A 14,933-nucleotide genomic window follows, 5' to 3' on the forward strand; every position below is an offset into this window, starting at 1 on the left:
AAAATTAGTTGAATTAACAGAATGGTGAATTGAGTTATCAAATTCATTCGTCTCATTAAGTGAGGGCGAATTGGGCGTCATCCATTAATGGAGTCAAAAGATTCGGAGGGGGAATGGGGGTCAGCAAATTAACGAGGGAGAACAAGTTATTCGAGATTTTCAGTTTTAAGTTTGTTTTAAAATATTTGTCACTTAATTTTACCGATAGGAAATTTTCCTTCGGGTAAAATCAAAAAATTCGTAGAATATATTTGAAAAATTTTAAAATCTCAAAATAAAATTTTGTTTAAAATATTAAATTTTGTTCAAAATCATTAATTTGTTTCAAAATTTTTAAAATCGAAAATTTCCAATTTATTCAAAAAATTTAAAAAACATCAAAATCATGGAAAATAGAAAATCTTAAATTCTTAGAAAATCAGAAAATTATTTGAACAGAATTAATTGAAATGCGGTAAAGTTTAAATTTTCCAAAACTTTTCCCAATTTAATTTTGAATTTATTTAACCAAGATTTTAAATATTTCGTTTACATTTAAATTTGAACATTTTTAAGAATTTTGATCAATTTTTATTCAATTGAAAAGATTTTTTTTTAAATTTTTTTACGAGTTCACATTTAAATTTGAAGTCGTCTATTAAAAATGTTTGAAATTTTGAACTATGTGTGTATCTTGAAAGGTTCTACAAAATTGTGTGAAAAATTTGTAGTATTTTTGAATTGAAATGGGGCATTAAAGAAAATGAAAAATATTGAAAAGTAATTTCTCGCACGGTATACACAACCCCTGAATGTAGACAAAGTATTCCTTCAGATATTCAGAAGTAGCTAAAAAAATTTGTTTCTGAAGGACTATTCCGAAAAATTTTCACAAATTTCAAAAAATCATAAGAACAATTTTTATTTAACGAGAAAATTTGGGAAATTCTTACTTTTTTTTCTAAAAAAAATTTAAAAATCTTTAAAAAAATTTTTTTTTGAGGAAAAAGTTTTTAACTTTGACCAATTTACTTTTGAAAACGAAACTTCGTAACAAAATTAACCAAACCCGCGAAATTTCGAAGAATCATGATTATGGGGGAGGATAAGGGTCAAAAACTCCAACGCCCCAAATGAACGACGCCCTTTGTTTGAATTAGTAGTTCGCAAATTGAGATACCAATAAACTAAAACTCGAAGATGGAAAATTGAAAAATCTCGGAAAATTAATCAAAATCACAGCGAAAAAAACAAGTAAACTCGAGTGCAATAAGACAAAAGGAACACGAAATAAATGAGAAAGTTGGGAAGTTGTTCGAGTACGGAAATTCTGGCGATGGGACAGTTACAAACACACAACAGGTACAACAAACAATCGTCGAACAACAAAAATAAGTAGTTGCTAAGTGAATCCAAAAGGAAGTTTTTTCCTTAAAAGGACCTTCCTGTCGCCCCACAAAAACCATTCCACGTATCTTATTGACCAAAAATCGCATCCCCGGAGTCATTTTAAGGTGAAATTGAATTTTCTCCTCACTTCCGTTCCCCGTTCTTCATCCTCGAAAAAAATCCAATCAGAAAAAATCAAGTGTTTGGTTGCGTGGGTTGAACGTTGATTTATTTACCATTTCTTTTTTCAAATATTTCGTTGCTCGTCGTAGTGATGATGATGGGTGACGGTCGGCGTTCCGGGATACAAATTAAATTCAGCCAACGTTCCCGTCGGCAATTTCGCGGGCTGATTTATGTTGTGAATGGATCGGATAATGGAGAGCGGGAGCGGCGGGACAGGTGTCGGAGGTCTCTGGGGATAATCCTCGTACTCGTAATCGTCAATTTTTAGTGTCCGTTTCAAGTGGTGAATGTAACAAATCGCAATTCTACCAAAAAATTCATTTAAAAAATATTTCACGAGAAAAAATTGACAAAAAACTCACCGTAAACACTCGATTTTGGAATATTTCTTGCCCGACGGCTTCGAAATGGGCAATTTTGTGCGAAGTAAATCGAAAGCCTTGTTCATGTCTCGCATTCTATTCCGTTCGCGGTCACAGGCGCTCTTCCGGTACTCCTGATCAGACATTTTCGGAGAGCTTTTAGCTGAAGAAGTCGTATTTTCGCGCGATATTTCGCCATTTCGATACTCTTGAACCGGATAATAAGGCGATCTCGGGTACGGAATGACATTCGGCGAGGGGTAAGCAACCTCATATTCGATATACGGATACGGCGGAAGATAGGAAAAATGATGACGGGCATCAGGTTTGTAAATTTTTGGGTACTGTTCGTCGTTTTGTGGCTGGTAATGTTGCGAAGTGCCAATTTCCAGGATAGTTTTTTGTTGATTTTGATTATTTTGTTGCGAATCAACGTGCAGGTCAAGCGCTACGGGCTCCGCGACATACGTGAGGTTTTGTGGGGCAGATGGCGGAGTGTCGTCCATCGCGTAAAAAACTTCATTGAAGAACGTTAGAACGTGTCTAGAACTGAAATGAAGACAAAAGAGAGTGTCGTTGAACAATGAAACGAGTAAAAAGAAGAAAAAATATTTTGTTTGAACAAGTGTAAAAGTTTAAATAAAAAACATAGTTATTGATACTCACCTATAGCTTCATTATTCACGGCATATTGACAACTTGAAATAATTAAAAACAGCAGCTAGGTTGCAGGTTTCTCGAAATAATGATTCACTGGAATTTTGATAGAAATCTCCAAAAATTTTAAAAATAACATTTTGAAAAATTTAGACTTTAGAAAAAAATTATTTTAGATCTCGAAATGAACTTTTTAGATCTCGAAATGAAATTTTTAGATCTCGAAATGAAATTTTTAGATCTCGAAATGAAATTTTTAGATCTCGAAATGAAATTTTTAGATCTCGAAATGAACTTTTTAGATCTCGAAATGAAATTTTTAGATCTCAAAATGAACTTTTTAGATCTCGAAATGAACTTTTTAGATCTCGAAATGAAATTTTTAGATCTCAAAATGAAATTTTTAGATCTCGAAATGAACTTTTTAGATTTCGAAATGAAATTTTTAGATCTCGAAATGAAATTTTTAGATCTCGAAATGAAATTCTTTAATCTCGAAATGAAACTTTATCTCGAAATGAACTTTTTAGATCTCGAAATGAACCTTTTAAGTTTCAAAATGAAATTATTAGATCTCAAAATGAAATTTTTAGATCTCGAAATGAAATTTTTAGATCTCGAAATGAAATTTTTAGATCTCGAAATGAAATTTGTAGATCTCGACATGAACTTTAGGTTCTCGAAATGAAATTTTTAGATCTCAAAATGAAATTTTTAGAACTTGTTTTAGATCTCGAAATGAAATTTTTAGGTCTCAAAATGAACTTTTAACAATTTAAAATGAATTTTCAGATCACGAAATGAAATTTTTAGATCTCGAAATGAAATTTTTAGATCTCGAAATGAACTTTTTAGATTTCGAAATGAAATTTTTAGATCTCGAAATGAAATTTTTAGATCTCGAAATGAATTTTTACTTTTAAAAATCAAATTAAATAAAAAAAAAATCATGGTCATCCTATGATAAATTACAAACCAATAATTTTCATTTTACTAATTTTTCATAATTTTTCGTTCTATTTTTATTCTTGCAGATGTCGCATGATACGACGATCGAGAAAGTAAAATGTCCTCGAAGCTGCTCGTTTATGGAAAATGAATGCCAATAATTGACACAGCAACACTTCTATATACCATACATATGCCATTGTTTGATAATTTATTTGCCATCGAACGTAGTTTTAGTTTTTATTTTCGTGCTATAAACAAACAAAGTAGTCGTAAGAGTTAAATTGTAAGAGATGGAGGCTGTTCCGTTGTTACATGGCAGCGGAGAGGAGCGCGTCGAGAAGCAATCGTCGTCGTCGTCGTCGCTGCTGCCGCCGCCGCTAACCTCATCATCAAAAAATAGTAGTAATAGTTGTTTCTCCTGTTGCGTTTACTTTTTACCAAATCTAAATGTACGACGATGTGTTTCGATGTTAATCGTCCTCACGATTCTCAGTATTCTCTATTACACACATTTGATGGACGATTCACCGATTTCAAAGTAAGTTTTAAATTCAAATTTTATTTTTTTATCAAATTTCGAGTAAAAATTGCTCTAAATAAAAATAGTTTTGCAAAAAAAAAAAAAAATTCACTAAAATTTAAAAAAAAAATTTTTTTTTTGTTTCGTGAAAGTTTGCAAAAAATTAAATTAAATATTTTAATTTTAAATAAAATTTTTATTTTTTAGAATTGTTTTTTAATTTTTACGAACTTTTAGTTTAGTTTTTTAATTTAAAATCATCATATAAATCATTTATTTTTTTTAAGAAATAAAAAAATCGAAAAAAATTATTATAAAAAAAAGAAGAAAAATCAGTTCAAAATAATACAGAAAATTTTTGAGAATTTTTATTTGATCTTAAAGAAAATTTTCAATATTTTAAACATTTTTTTATCTTTTTTAATTTTTCTTTTTTTCTCATTTTTAATTAATGTAATTTAATTTAATAAAATTTAATTCTTATTTTATTTAAAATTTTATGATTAATTTAGATTAATCAAAGAATTTTATAATTTTTATTTCAATGAAAAAAAATAATTGTTTTTTTGCTTTTTTGAAATTTTGATTTTTATATCAAATTTATTTTTAAAAAATTAAAATTTAATTTATTTTTTTAAAATTTGTCTAATAAAGAGCAGAGAAGAAGAAAATTTAAACTAAAAAAAAAAATTTTTAATAAAATTCTAAATTGACAAATTTTTTTTTAAAAGAATTTTGCGCTAACCTATTAAATTTTCAATTACATTTTTCTAACAAAATTTTTCTTAATTATTTTCAGTTTTATTCGTCACGACACGAAACCAACGCCAGTGATCCATTGTCGAATGCTCGACGAGTTAGGTGACTTTGACGACTTCAAAACCATCGATCATCGTTCCGACGCCCGTCTGCGACTCGAGCGCAAAGTTTTGATCTTTGTCGAGACTCTCTACTCGCGCATTGGTCGCGACATCGCCGAACTGCTCGTTTACAATCGAATAAAATACAAATTAGAAGTCGCGGGAAAAAGTCTGCCCATTTTGACGAGTCAGGACAAAGGCAAGTACGCTGTCGTGGTGTTTGAGAACATTGACAAGTACCTGGAAATGGACAAATGGAATCGGGAGTTGCTCGATAAATATTGTCGCGAATATTCCGTGGGCATTGTCGGATTCAAGGGACCCACAGAAGAGCCGTTGCGACAATCACGGATGAAAAATTACCCCTTGTACTTAAATACGAACCTGAAATTGCAAGATGCGTATTTGAATCCGAATTCGAACGTGTTGCGACTCACAAAAGCAGGTGACACGTATTATGGGGTCCTGCCGGGTGCGGAATGGACCACTTTTGAGTTCAATCATTCGACGTACGAGCCAATTGAATGGACGCAGCGTGTAGAGCACGACGCAACATCACAACGGAAGCCGGAAGTGACGGTGCTGCAAGATCACGGACAAGTAGATAGCATCAAAAAAGTGCTTTTTGGTGCCGGATTACGATTCTGGCTGCATCGCTTGCTCTTTCTCGATGCCCTGAGCTACTTGAGTCACGGACAACTCAGCATTAGCTTGGAACGGATGATTCTCGTCGACATCGATGACATTTTTGTGGGCGAAAAGGGAACGCGGTTGAAGCCAGATGACGTGCGAGCTCTTATTGCGACGCAAAACAAGATAAATCATCTCGTGCCCGGTTTCAAATTCAATCTCGGCTTTTCGGGAAAATATTATCATCACGGGACGCGCGAGGAAAATTTGGGAGACGACATGCTGCTGGAAAATGTGGGTGAATTTAATTGGTTCTCGCACATGTTCAACCATCAACAACCCCATTTGTATGACAATATCTCGGCTTTGGTGGCCGACATGATGCTAAATAAGGATTTTGCGAATACGAAAGCGATTCCCGCGGATTCGGGGTACTCGGTGTCGCCACATCACTCGGGCGTGTATCCGGCGCACGATTTGCTGTACATGGCATGGAAGAAGGTGTGGAATGTGAAGGTCACGAGTACCGAGGAGTATCCGCATTTGCGACCTGCAAGACTTCGCAGGGGATTTGTACATAGGAATATTAAAGTTTTACCGCGACAAACGTGTGGTGAGTAGATTTTTTTCTGTTTTTTGTGTGTTTTGAATTTATTTTAAGTCATTTTAAAAATTAAAAAAAATTTAAAAATCGAAAATCCAATAAGAAAATTTAAGAAAAAAAGTTATCAAAATTATTTTTTTACTTTTTTTCATTGAAAATTTTTTTAGAATTGATTTTGCCACTTTTATATTCTTAAAAATAAAAAAAAAATTAAATTCATACCTACTTTGAATTTTTAACATCAATATTTTCCGAAAAAAATCATAAATTTATTTTTTTAAATAAATATTTAATTTGGCTTATTTTATTTAAATCGGTAGAAAAAAATAAAATAAAATAAAGTTATTTGTTACAAAAAAATAATAAATAAATTTTGTAAATGAAAATTCATATAAAATACTGATTTAAAGAAAAAATAAAAAAAAATACAATTTCACGAAAATTTTAATTTTTTAAATTAATTTTTATTCAAATTTTTAAATTTAAACTTTTTAAGAAATAATTTTTTTTTATTTCTTAAAAGTTGCTTTAAAAAATGAAATTTTGAGACAAAAAATTTTTATCAATTGAATTTTTTTTTAAGTTAATCGATGAAATATTTCTGAAAGTTGAAAAATATTGTGAAACTTGTTTTTCTATTTTTTTTCGTTTATTTTCAAAAAAAAAAATCTAAAACTAAAAATCTTAAAATTTTAAAAATCTAAAAATCTTAAATTCTTCTTAAAATTCTAAAAAAAAAAGTACTTTTGATGAATATTTTTTTTTATTTTTTCCTATTGGATTTTTTTTCGAGTTTAAAAAATTTTTAGATTTTTTTTTTAATTGTTCATTCGATTTTAAAAAATTTTTAAAAAGCAATGTTCGAGAACGATTTTTCGTTATTTTTGAGAAAAAAAAATTTTGAACTTTTTTTTTGAAAATTTTGTATGAAAAAGTATTTCAAAAATTATATTTTTATAAATTTTAAAAAATATTTTTGCTAATTTTCAAAAAAAAAAATCATTTTTAGAAAAAAAAAATTTTAAATTTTTATACAAAAAGTTTGAAATAATTTTGCAGCGATTTAATTTACCTAAAAATCTTTTCTAATTTAAATATTTTTCCAATTTCAGGCCTCTTTACTCACACAATGTACATCGATCGCTACCCGGGAGGACGCGACAAACTCGACGAATCCATCCAAGGTGGCGAATTATTCCAAACGATGGTCTACAACCCCATCAACATCTTCATGACACACATGTCGAACTACGGCAGCGATCGTTTGGCTCTCTATACCTTCGAATCCGTGATCAAATTCCTCCGGTGTTGGACCAACATCAAACTGACATCCGCCAAACCCGTCGAACTGGGCGAAAAATACTTCAAACTGCATCCCGACGAGATCGATCCCGTTTGGGGAAATCCGTGTGACGATCCGCGTCATCTGAAAATCTGGTCGCGCAACAAAAGTTGCGACACTTTGCCAAATTTCCTGATTGTTGGTCCACAAAAAACGGGTACCACTGCCTTGTATACGTTCCTCAGCATGCATCCGCATGTCGGAAGTAACTTACCGAGTCCCAGCACCTTCGAGGAAATTCAATTCTTCAACGGCAATAATTACTACAAAGGCCTCGATTGGTACATGAACTTTTTCCCCGCCCAAACGAACGCGTCGGGCGGCATTCATTTGTTCGAAAAATCCGCGACGTACTTTGATGGCGATCTCGTGCCACGACGAGCGCATGCCTTGTTGCCACACGCGAAAATTGTCGTCATTCTGATTTCGCCCGCGAAACGAGCTTATTCGTGGTACCAACACACAAGGGCGCATGGAGATGCCGTCGCCAATAATCACAGTTTTTATGAGGTAAAATTTTTTTAATGGAATTAAATTTAAATTTTTAACAAAATTTTTGCTTTTCAAGGTCATTTCGGCGAATGACGATGCGCCAAAACCGTTGAAGGACCTCAAAAATCGATGTTTAAATCCTGGAAAGTATGCTCAACATTTGGAAAGATGGCTCAATTTTTACTCGGCTCAGCAGCTGCACATCATCGATGGCGAACAGTTAAAGTGGCATCCGGTGCAGGTGATGAACGAGCTGCAAAGATTCCTTAAATTACCAAACATTATCGATTATGCGGAACGTCTGAGGTACGATACGCGCAAAGGATTTTTCTGCCAAATCATAAATGACACGAAAAATAAGTGTCTCGGGAAATCCAAAGGTAGACAATATTCCACGATGGATGAACGGAGTGCGAAATATCTTCAAAGGTGAGTTTTGTTTAGTCTTACTTCGACAAAAAATTATCATAATGTCTTTAAATTGACTAAAAATTTACCCGAGTTGAACTCAAATTGATGAAATTTGACCTTGAATGAACTCAAAATGAACCTTTTGGACCCTAAATGAACAAAAATGAATCAAATTATACCTTAAATGTCCTCAAAATGAACCTTTCTGACCCTAAATGAACAAAAATGAACCAAATCAGACCTTGAATGAACTCAAAATGAACCAAATTAGGCCTTGAATGAACTCAAAATGAACCTTTTGGACCCTAAATGAACAAAAATGAATCAAATTAGACCTTGAATGAACTCAAAATGAACCTTTTGGACCCTAAATGAACAAAAATGAATCAAATTAGACCTTGAATGAACTCAAAATGAACCTTTTGGACCCTAAATGAACAAAAATGAATCTAATTAGACCTTGAATGAACTCAAAATGAACCTTTTGGACCCTAAATGAACAAAAATGAATCAAATTAGACCTTGAATGAACTCAAAATGAACCTTTTGGACCCTAAATGAACAAAAATGAATCTTAGACCTTGAATGAACTCAAAATGAACCTTTTGGACCCTAAATGAACAAAAATGAATCAAATTAGACCTTGAATGAACTCAAAATGAACCTTTTGGACCCTAAATGAACAAAAAGGAATCAAATTAGACCTTGAATGAACTCAAAATGAACCTTTTGAACCCTGAAATGACTAAAAATGAATTAAATCAGGCCTTGCATGACCTCAAAATGAATCTTTTGGACCCTGAATGAAAAAAAATGAACCAAATAAGACCCCAAAATGAACAAATATGAACCCCTGAAATCCAATAAATTTAAAATTAACCAATTAACCAATCTTTTATTTTCAGATTTTATTTGGCCCACAACACCGCACTCGTGAAGCTCCTAAAAAAATTGGGCTCCAAACCGATTCCACAGTGGTTAAAAGACGATCTTTCGACAACATCATAGCAATAACTGAACTTATCAGCAAAAAATTAGCTCTTATTTATAAAGTTCTGATATTACTGATAACAATATTTATATACGAGAGTAAACTTTGACTTCTAATTTGAACTTTAACATGATGGAATTAAAAATATTTTTGAGTTAATTCTAGATTTTAAGGAAAAAATGAACCTGTACAGTACGACTAAACACGATTAATTATTATTATTAAAAAAAAATAAATATATGTTCAAAATTTTAAATATCTCTAAAAAATACAATAATAACGATAAAAAGTAAAATGTTAAAATAATAAATACTTGAATTAATTGAAAAAATCTCTTTTTTATTCAAATTTCAATTTTTTTTAAGTTTGTTGAAGTTGCAAATGTGATTTTTCCTTTTCCGCCAAATAATCCCAACTCTTTTTTCCGCAGATTTTTCGAATGTCGGCGCCACTGTAGACAATTCCGTGAACGCGTTCAAAATGTTTCCGCAAATACTCGTTCTGGTAGTAGCCGGTGCTGCAAAGGTTGCAGTTGAAAGGTCTCGTCTTCGTGTGACTAAATTTGTGTTTCAACAAGGTACCGGCTGTCTTGAAGGTCATATCACAGAGATCACATTTGAATTTTCGGAGTTGTTGATGCACAGCAGACATGTGCGTTCGCATCGAGCTGCTTTTGAGTTTTTTGCCGCACACTTTGCAATCGGCGAACATGCCTTCTTCGCTGTGGTACGACTGGATGTGCTTCCGAAGTGTCGTCTAAAAAAATGAAAATGAGATGAAAAATTGGATTTTTTGGTGAAATTGCAGAAAAAACTTACAGCAAAAGCGAATTTCTTGCCACAATCGCTGCATTGATGCGTTTTTTCGAGATGTGATGAAACCTGGTGCATTCGGAATTGAGATCGAGTTTTGTAGGTTTTTCCGCATTCGTTGCAGATGATCGGGGATTCGTTGGGAGCACTACAAAAATAATCTCAAATTTAATTTTTATGATTGAAATTGGAAAAAAATTTAAACTTACTGAAATTTTTTCATGTGTATCCAGAGAGCTGATTTCCATTTGCATTCATATCCGCAGTGGTCGCAGTAGAATTTTCGTCCATTGATCTAAAAATGTAAAAAAAAAAATATTTTTTTTTCAAACAAAGTCATTCTAATTTTTTTTTTTAATTTCTTGTTCCAAAAACTTTAAGAAATAAAATCCAAATAAAATAAAAAATTAAAATAAAATCACTGATTAAAAAAATAAATTTAGAATAAAGAAAAAAAAAATATAAAATAAAAAATAAATTATTGGTTTTTAGATTTTTTGAAATTTTGTCTTTTTGTCTATTTTTTTTTTAATTTATTTATTTTATTTTTTTATTTTAGAACCATGGATTTTTTTTCCAATAAATTTTCGTTTTGAAAATAAAAAAAAATAATTTTAAATAATTCAATTAATTTTTTTTCATGCAAATAAACAAAAAAATGAAAAACATCACAATTTAATTTAAAAAAAAATCATTTGATATTTTTTCAATTTTTAACCCATTTGTGGCCGGCGTTGCGTTTTCGAATTTTTTGAGTTTGGCTCGGAAATTTAAACCTTTTTTTTTTATCAATTTTGAAAGAAAAAGGATTTTTTAGCGTGTTTTTTCAAATGCAATTTCTTATTTTTTAATTTTTTTTTTTATTTAAAAAAATTTTCGAATTTTAAATACCTACAAAATTTTTTTGGAATATTACAGTTCGAGCAAATAAACTAATAAAAAAAAACTTAGAAGTGCAAAAAAATATTTTAACTTTTTTCCTTCAAAATTGATTTTTTAAAAAAATTAATTTCAAAAAAAAAACGAAAATTTTTTACCTCGAAAGTCTATTTTTATTTTAATTTTTTTTAAATAAAATTTTTAAATTTCAAAAGTTTTAATTTTTTATTTTTTATTAGATACTTTTTTCTTTCCAAAACATTTTTTATTTTATTTAGATTTAAAATTTGATCAAATTCAAAAATTTTTTTTTTGAACGTTGCGTTTTCGCAACACCATTTTCTCTATTTTTTTGATGCAGTATTTTTGTAGTCAAAAGGCTCTCACTATACCAAATTTCATCATAAAATTCCAACGTTTTCTCAAAGTGGCAAAATGGGTTAAAAAATTTTTTTAAAAATGTTTTTTTTAATTTTTTTTAAAAATTTCTCAACCTTTTTTTATTATAATTTTTTTTTTTTATTTTTTTTTTTTTCAAAAATTATTTTAAAATTTTAATAATTGATTTTTTAATTTAAAAAACAAAAAAAAAAGTTAAAAATTTCATCAAAAATTAAAAATTTTATTATTAAAAAATTTTTGTCTTAAAATTGGTTTTCAAATAAAAAAAAAATTTTTTGTAGTAATAATGAAAAAAAGTTTTTGTTTTAAAAAATTTTGAAAGTTTTTAATTTTTTGAGTAAATTTTTTTTTAATTTTAATTAAAGTCTATTCTAAAAATTATTCGAATAAAAATTAAAAAAAAAAACAAAGTACTATAAAAACCCCAAAAACGGTAACTTTTGAAGAAAAAATTATTTTTTTTAATCATTTAGGCTTTTCAAATGAAGCATGAAGCTCAAAATAATTTGTTGCAGCGTAAAATCTCTAAAAAAAATCATCTTACCTTTTCCTTTTCCATCCGTACATGCGTTTCATACTCATTTTGATCGAAAAACGCCTTGTTACAATAACTACACTGCATCGCGCCTTGATGTTTCGACATGATATGATACTTTAAATTCGTATTTGACGAATACGAGGCATCACAACAGTCACAAACGTACGATCTCTTCTTCCTTTCCTTGTGAACTGCCAAATGCACTCGATATTCCTGCCGATTTTTGAACGAAGCATCACAAATTTTACAAACTTTGGGATGTTCGTAGTCCCGATGCTTGTTGAAATGCTCCATAATGTGACCGGAATCACGTAAAATCTCCTGACAAACGTTACATTTGTACTTTTGGTCCTCAATTTGCATGACATGAGCACTTAGAATATGTTTCACTAAATATCGCGTGAAAAATTCGCCACAAATGCTACAAAAAGCAGCTTCACATTTGGTTTCTTCACGATTTTTCGTGGATTTTTTTGATTTTTTCTGCTTTTTTGGTGGCGGCGGGTCTGATTCAGTCTTTAAAATGTTCGATTCGCCCTCTTCAAAGAGTTCTGTCTTCAAATGGGGCTCATTTTGGTCATTTTCATCTTCTTCGTCGAAGGTATTTTCGACTTTTATTTGTGTTTCATCGGATTGCAGATGGTCAACATACACGAAATGGGTACTGCCTCCAATGATATTCCGTCTCAAAATCTCAATTGAGTTCAGGCATTGCTTTCTGAAGGTCCCGATGTTGTCCAAAGTTTCTATACAATCGTCACAAAGCTCAAAATTTGTAGTTTCAAGAAGCTAAAAGCCCAAAAAATTAAAAATAAATGAAAAATTTATGAAAATTTTGGGGAACTTACTTCATCATCGACTAATTTTCGGTAAATTCTGATGACATTTTCACTGATTTCCGTTTCATTATGCGTCAAACTCTCATTTTTCAGACAAATAATGCAACAATTATATGCTGAACGTGCTGGTTTCTCGTCAAAATCCATTGAAAAAAATATTTTTCCAGCTTCCTTTCAGCTTAGAGATGTTTGTTTATTTTTTTCGTGCATCGGCGACACTGAGTTCTCGTCCATCGGCGACAAAAATCCAATGTTGATGTTTGAAATTGGTAAAATTGTGTGTCGAAAAGTGGAAATTAATGCGATTTTTCGTGGAAAATGGTCAGCACTGAGGATATTTTGGAAAAATTGGAGCCACGATGTTTGTGTTGTCTCAGCGAGGCATCGGAAAAATTCTCCGCGGAAAATTTGACGCGAATTTTGCAGGATTTAGTGCATGCAGAGGTAAGTTTTTTGCACGTAAAATTTTTTTCCGTCAAAATTTACGCCAAAAAAAATTTTTTTTTAGCTGCCACAGTTGTTCAAATACGTGCCAACGGTATTTTGCGTGGATTGTGTCGCAGCGCTGCAGTTATACGAACAGTTCAAGGCAAAAGTGCAGCGTTCGTTTGTGTCGCTGGAGAAATTGGTCATCGATAGGGGTCTCAATAAGAATGATTATTTGGAGCAGCTGGAGATAATTCCGCGCGTGAGTCCGGATCCGTTTGCGGAGGAGCGAAAACCCATCAAACTGCCTCTAAAAGTGCTGTGGAAGAGTCCGGGTCGCCCACGCAAAGACGGAACCGCAGCACAACCGAGATTTTTCAAAAAGGAGCCAAAATCGCCGCCCGTTTACATTTCCGACTCGTACAAATCCGACAATTCTTCCGAAGATGAGAACTACTGCCGCCGCTCCGACAACGAAGAATGGAATCCGGACCAAAAAAATCCCAATTTAATGAAGAGAGAGAAGAAATACAAGACAAAACTGCCCGGCGTCATGATGAAAGGCGGCAAACGGGGACGTCCGCGAAAAACAACCGATGATAATGCGCCGAAAAAATCAAAGCCACACACGAATGGCATCATGAACAATCATCCAACGGAGCGACTCGAACAATTAAATGGCAATCACACCAAAAATCCTTTTGCGAAACGACCACGAGGTAGACCTGCACGAGCGTCAGATGCCACGTCGATTCTCGTGAAAAAGCAAATTTTGCAAAAATCCAACGAGAGCAATATTCAAGAGTCTCCCCGGATACTCGGCGCGAAAAAAAGACGAGGACGCCCCAAAAAGACCGCATCATCGCCGACCGCCACACTCGTCGTCACGAACAATAAAAAGCTGAAAAAATGTACAAAACCCTCGATGGTCATCAAGTCGTTGCTGAAGAAGAAACCGGGAAGACCGCGAAAAAACTCGGCGGAACTCGCGGGAATGGAGGCAAAAAATAAATCTTCGCCAGAAAGCGAGGCGAATCGCAAACGGAAACGAAGTCAGTTGGAAAAGAGTGTGGGATGGACCACGGAGACAGAGGAAGAAAGTAGGGTAATTAGGGAGGAATATGACTCAGATTCAGTTATGACGGCGACAACAACGGGCACGTTACCAGCGGGTGACGTTAGTAGGTCTAAGAGTTACAAAAGCTTTATTTTAGCATCTTGAATGAAACTTTTTTTGGAGAAATTGTCATATCAAAGATTTTTTTTTGCTGGGCTAGCAGTTTTTTAGTGCAATTCGACATTTTTTTTTAATTAAAATTTTTTAAATTTAATTTTTTTTTGTAAATTTAATATTAATTTTAAAAGAAAATCGAGAAAAAAAATTAAAAATATTTTTTTTTAATTTCATAAAAAAATTGCGTACTCAAAATTATTTTTAAATTAAATTGTAATTATTTTTAATTAAAAAATATTTTTAAAAAAAATTAAATCAAATAAATAAAAATTGTAAAAAAATATAATTAAAAATAAACTTTAAATATTTAATTTTTTTTTTTTGAATTTCACTAAAACTGCAAAAATTTTTGTTAAAATTTCATTTTCTAGTTACCCAAAAAATATTTTTAACTCTTTTTTAGTTTTGTAAGATTTTTTTTTGTTTTTT

General features: G+C 31.7%; 4 protein-coding genes across 4 annotated transcripts; 2 read left to right on the top strand and 2 right to left on the bottom strand.

Moving 5' to 3' along the window:
- Window positions 1-1,154: 1,154 nt before the first annotated feature.
- Window positions 1,155-9,696, top strand: LOC134836914 (bifunctional heparan sulfate N-deacetylase/N-sulfotransferase). The gene is made up of 6 exons (XM_063852197.1): window positions 1,155-1,341; window positions 3,608-4,062; window positions 4,844-6,147; window positions 7,251-7,990; window positions 8,049-8,401; window positions 9,289-9,696. The coding sequence occupies exons 2-6, from the start codon at window positions 3,815-3,817 to the stop codon at window positions 9,389-9,391; spliced, it is 2,748 nt and encodes a 915-aa protein (XP_063708267.1). The 5' UTR covers window positions 1,155-1,341; window positions 3,608-3,814; the 3' UTR covers window positions 9,392-9,696.
- On the bottom strand, window positions 1,580-2,449 carry LOC134827198 (uncharacterized). The gene is made up of 2 exons (XM_063839770.1): window positions 1,917-2,449; window positions 1,580-1,859 (listed from the first exon to the last, which is right to left on the bottom strand). The coding sequence occupies exons 1-2, from the start codon at window positions 2,420-2,422 to the stop codon at window positions 1,616-1,618; spliced, it is 750 nt and encodes a 249-aa protein (XP_063695840.1). The 5' UTR covers window positions 2,423-2,449; the 3' UTR covers window positions 1,580-1,615.
- Window positions 9,672-13,028, bottom strand: LOC134836915 (zinc finger protein 557-like). Its single transcript, XM_063852198.1, has 5 exons — window positions 12,854-13,028; window positions 12,012-12,794; window positions 10,396-10,481; window positions 10,193-10,334; window positions 9,672-10,130 (listed from the first exon to the last, which is right to left on the bottom strand). The coding sequence occupies exons 1-5, from the start codon at window positions 12,989-12,991 to the stop codon at window positions 9,735-9,737; spliced, it is 1,545 nt and encodes a 514-aa protein (XP_063708268.1). The 5' UTR covers window positions 12,992-13,028; the 3' UTR covers window positions 9,672-9,734.
- Window positions 13,029-13,113: 85 nt separating this feature from the next.
- LOC134838503 (uncharacterized) lies at window positions 13,114-14,686 on the top strand. The gene is made up of 2 exons (XM_063854047.1): window positions 13,114-13,288; window positions 13,353-14,686. The coding sequence occupies exons 1-2, from the start codon at window positions 13,163-13,165 to the stop codon at window positions 14,490-14,492; spliced, it is 1,266 nt and encodes a 421-aa protein (XP_063710117.1). The 5' UTR covers window positions 13,114-13,162; the 3' UTR covers window positions 14,493-14,686.
- The last annotated feature ends 247 nt before the right edge of the window (window positions 14,687-14,933 follow it).

Source organism: Culicoides brevitarsis, chromosome 1, assembly GCF_036172545.1.
Source record: "Culicoides brevitarsis isolate CSIRO-B50_1 chromosome 1, AGI_CSIRO_Cbre_v1, whole genome shotgun sequence".
In the NCBI taxonomy this organism is placed as follows: Eukaryota; Metazoa; Arthropoda; class Insecta; order Diptera; family Ceratopogonidae; genus Culicoides; species Culicoides brevitarsis.

What these genes read in the sequence shown, in the direction of transcription:
- LOC134838503 (XM_063854047.1), top strand. Translation starts at nt 13,163, where the DNA reads ATGGTCAGCACTGAGGATATTTTGGAAAAATTGGAGCCACGATGTTTG. An exon ending in AGGATTTAGTGCATGCAGAG is followed by an intron (nt 13,289 to 13,352) that starts GTAAGTTTTTTG and finishes ATTTTTTTTTAG; the next exon opens with CTGCCACAGTTGTTCAAATA.
- LOC134836914 (XM_063852197.1), top strand. Translation starts at nt 3,815, where the DNA reads ATGGAGGCTGTTCCGTTGTTACATGGCAGCGGAGAGGAGCGCGTCGAG. An exon ending in GACGATTCACCGATTTCAAA is followed by an intron (nt 4,063 to 4,843) that starts GTAAGTTTTAAA and finishes AATTATTTTCAG; the next exon opens with TTTTATTCGTCACGACACGA. An exon ending in ATAATCACAGTTTTTATGAG is followed by an intron (nt 7,991 to 8,048) that starts GTAAAATTTTTT and finishes TTGCTTTTCAAG; the next exon opens with GTCATTTCGGCGAATGACGA.
- LOC134827198 (XM_063839770.1), bottom strand. Translation starts at nt 2,422, where the DNA reads ATGGACGACACTCCGCCATCTGCCCCACAAAACCTCACGTATGTCGCG. An exon ending in TCCAAAATCGAGTGTTTACG is followed by an intron (nt 1,860 to 1,916) that starts GTGAGTTTTTTG and finishes ATTTTTTGGTAG; the next exon opens with AATTGCGATTTGTTACATTC.
- LOC134836915 (XM_063852198.1), bottom strand. Translation starts at nt 12,991, where the DNA reads ATGGATTTTGACGAGAAACCAGCACGTTCAGCATATAATTGTTGCATT. An exon ending in GAAAATTAGTCGATGATGAA is followed by an intron (nt 12,795 to 12,853) that starts GTAAGTTCCCCA and finishes TTGGGCTTTTAG; the next exon opens with CTTCTTGAAACTACAAATTT. An exon ending in GCAAGAAATTCGCTTTTGCT is followed by an intron (nt 10,131 to 10,192) that starts GTAAGTTTTTTC and finishes TCATTTTTTTAG; the next exon opens with ACGACACTTCGGAAGCACAT.